Source organism: Myotis brandtii, unplaced genomic scaffold, assembly GCF_000412655.1.
Source record: "Myotis brandtii unplaced genomic scaffold, ASM41265v1 scaffold483, whole genome shotgun sequence".
Lineage (NCBI taxonomy): Eukaryota > Metazoa > Chordata > Mammalia > Chiroptera > Vespertilionidae > Myotis > Myotis brandtii.
The window spans coordinates 2,015,162-2,018,810 of record NW_005368456.1 but is presented as its reverse complement, the minus strand read 5'-3'; the positions used below and the strand labels follow the sequence as shown (position 1 = coordinate 2,018,810).

General features: G+C 48.5%; 1 protein-coding gene across 1 annotated transcript in view; it reads left to right on the top strand.

Annotated features, from left to right (window-relative positions):
- Nucleotides 1-39: 39 nt before the first annotated feature.
- The window catches only part of LOC102247581 (kininogen-1), a 25,642-nt gene continuing 22,032 nt past the window's right edge, over nt 40-3,649 (top strand). The window contains exon 1 of the mRNA XM_005876287.2: nt 40-144. Coding sequence (XP_005876349.1) covers nt 75-144 — 70 coding nt within the window. The 5' untranslated portion in view covers nt 40-74. The remainder of the gene's footprint in view (nt 145-3,649) is intronic.

The window sequence follows — 3,649 nt, the reverse complement described above, 5'->3', positions numbered from 1 at the left end:
TTTCTTTCTTTCTTTCTTTCTTTCTTTCTTTCTTTCTTTCTTTCTTTCTTTCTTTCTAGGCCACAGGAGAATGCATGGCGACCATAGGGAAGAGACGGAATGTGGAATTCTCTGTGACATCCCAGACCTGCCACATTACTCCAGGTAGCTGATATACAGTGTGGCTATGCCCTGGGGGGAAACAAACCATTTTCTGTGTGGCCAGGAGCATAACCTGGACAAAGCCCTTTCCCAGAGGGCAGTGGGTGGCTATGCAATGCCATTTGCAGACTTGGGGGTTGGGGGGTCTGTGGTGGCAGAGTCCTGAGGGTAGGGCCAGGCTCCTGCCAATCATCCCCTGGCCTCTCCCTGGACAGCAGCACTGAATTAGGTGTGTGCAAAGGCCCTGGGAAAGGACTAGAAAACATGCCACATGCTTCAATTGTGGGGGTGTCCTAGAGCCAGAAAAGCACAGGCTTTGAAGTCAGATCTGGCCTGCAATCCTTCAAAAGCTCTTCACCTTTTTGGTTTCCCTTTTCCTTAAAAGGGAATCAGAGTAATTCTCACGTCAGAGGGTTATTGTAGACTGAAACTAGATGGTAGGCTTGAAGTTAAAGCATAATAATTAATTGATGATCATCAGAATAAAAGTAATCATAGCTGACATTTATTGAGCAATTATTGCTAGCCACAGTGCTAATCATTTTACATATGTTGATTTATTTCACCCTCACAACAATTCTATGAGGCAAGTGTTAATATTCTCATTTTATAAATGAGGAAACCCAGGCCCACAACAGTTAAGTATTTAGCAGAGTTGGTATAGTAGAACTTATAAGAATGGAGCAGAGATATAACCACTATTAACTCCTTCCCTCTGGTGGCAGAGTGGCTGGGTGCAGAAAAATGGGCACATGTAGGGGATGTGAGTCACAAAAGCCAAACCAGAACTGGCCTTTTGTAAGATAGGGTTTTAGTATATGAGGCTCCAGTGTGTCTTCAGCCACACTCGTGATCATCAGTGGAGGAGCAATTGTTCTATCTTGGCCTTAGTCATCCATAAGGAACCCACAAAAACTCTGTTTCTTGAGTTTCAGCTCTTGCAAGAAGTGGCATTCAAAGAAAAACAGTCCAAAACAGAAATGACAATTTTAAAAAAAAAGGTGTAGCTTTTAATTATTTAATCATAAGCAAATTTTCACATGATCCAGAACACAGCACTTATATACTACTAGAGCGTTGCAGGATTAAAAAAAAAGGTGTAGCTTTTAATTATTTAATCATAAGCAAATTTTCACATGATCCAGAACACAGCACTTATATACTACTAGAGGCCCGTTGCAGGAATATTCCTGCAAGAATAGGGCTTTGTGTGGCTGGAGCAAAGCAGAGAAGAGAGCGAAACTTGCTGAGGCAGGCTTCACTCCAGCTTCAAGCCCCTGCAGCTGGTCTTGCCCTCCCGCTCCCAGCCGCTGCCCCTTCCGCTCCAAGCTGCTGCCCCTCATGCTCCCAGCCACAGTGGTTGGGCTTGCCCTCCCGCTCCCATCCCCTGGGGCTGGGCTTGCCCTTCCAATCCCAGTGGCTGGGACTGGGCTTGCCCTCCTGCTCCCTTCCCCTGAGGCTGGGCTTGCCCTCCCGCTCCCAGCCGTTGCCTCTCCGTTCCCAGCCACTGCCCCTTCCCCTCCAAGCCGCTGCCCCTTCTGCTCCAAACCACTGCCCCTCCACCCCCCGGCCGCTGCCCCTTATGCTTCCAGCCAAAGTGGTTGGGCTTGCCCTCCTGCTCTCATCCACTGGGGCTGGGCTTGCCCTCCTGCTCCCAGCTGCTGCCCCTTCCCCTCCAAGCTGCTGCCCCTCCCACTCCCAGCCGCTGCCCCTTCCTCTCCCGGCTGCTGCCCCTTCCCCTCCAAGCTGCTGCCCCTCCCACTCCCAGCCCCTGCGGCTCGGCTAGCCCCTCCCTCTCCCTCTCCCACCTGCTGCCCCTTCCCCTCCCAGCCGCTGCCCCTTCCCCTCCAAGCCGCTGCCCCTCCCGCTCGCAGCCGCTGCGGCTGGCCTTGCCCTCCCACCTCCCGCCTCGCACCTCAGCAGCCTTGGCTCTGTTTCTGTCCTTGAGGCCTCTACTGTGCTCCCTTCTGTACTGCTTGGCCTCCATGTTGTCCTCAGTCTTTGCTCACAGCTCATATATGCAAATTAACCGCCATCTTTTAGCTTCTATAATTGAAACATTGTATCTTTTGGAGCTGTTGCTTCAGGAACTCAGAGCCGGCGGCAGGCGGGGAACCTTGGCTTCCTCCATCACTGGAGCAAGCAAACCTCCTGTTCACTTCAGCTGCCTGGCTGCCCGCCGCCATCTTGGTTGGCAGTTAATTTGCATATCACCCTGATTAGCCAATGGGAAGCATGATGGAGGGAGGGTTAATTACCATGTTTGTCTATTATTAGATAGGATGAGAGACAAAGCTCTTTGCCACATTGTGTAGATCCACAATTCCTTCAAGATCCACAGTCCCTTATCTGAAACCTTTTTGGCCAAATATGTTTCAGAATTCAAAATTTAAAATCTTTTTAAAAATTTTTAAAAATTTCTCTAGAAATGTTGGAGCAGGATGAAAAATCATTCCATTGCCTGGAAAAACTGAATTTGCATCTTTCATCCTCAAATGACTGCTCCATCTCTCCTCTTACCCAAGTCAGAGCTGCCCTTGAGGTCAGCATACCAGCCTCTGGTCTCTATTCCCTTCCACATCCCCTTTCTGTGTTCATCAATCTTTTGTCCTGCCATCAGTAATTCTCTCTCCTTTCCCATGTAAGTCCCCTCCAGTTTGTTAACTTTGTCCACTGCTCTGATGCAACATATCTTCTGCAAGGGAAGAGCAGTGAGGAAAGCTATGAATATTCACTCAGTAAATCTTTTTCTGACACACATGCTTATGGAGTGAGTGCCAAGAAACAGCTGCGGGGGAGTTGTGTTGAGGGACACTGTTGTAGAACACTGTTGGCCTCCTGATTCTGCTTGGGTCCTACACACTCAGACAGTGAGAGCCCAAGGAAAAGGGGCCCAGGATGCCTTCATAACTTCCTCTCTACAGGGTCTGCCTCTACTGACCAGCGAGTTAAGGCTATCTGTTATAAACATTCCTTGGTAACCTAATACAAGCTCACTCCTGTTTTAATATTTTACTAAAACCCAGTCAGTGGCACCCCATCTTTACTGCCGGCTACTCTTAATTCAATTCAGTGGGTCTATGCACACCCTGAAATTCTATGGAGAATGTTGTGAGTACCGGCATTTTCCTGGAGAGGGCGCCATAGTTCTCATCAGGTTCACCAAGGAGCCCATGACCCTTGGAATATAGTTCATAACCCCTGGACTCCAGAGAGTGGCCTGGGCTCCACAGCAGAGGACACTCTTTTTTAAAAAAATTAATACTTTATTGTTCAGATTATAACAGTTGTTCCTTTTTTTTCCCCCATAGCTCCCCTCCACCAGGTTCCCAACCAACCCTCTGCCCTTACACCCCACCACTGTCCTCATCCATAGATGTATGATTTTTATCCATTCTCTTCCCTCACTCCCACACCCCTACCCCCCTGAGAATTGTCAGTCCACTCCCTTTCTATGCCCCTGATTCTATTATATTCACCAGTTTATTCTGTTCATCAAATTATTTAT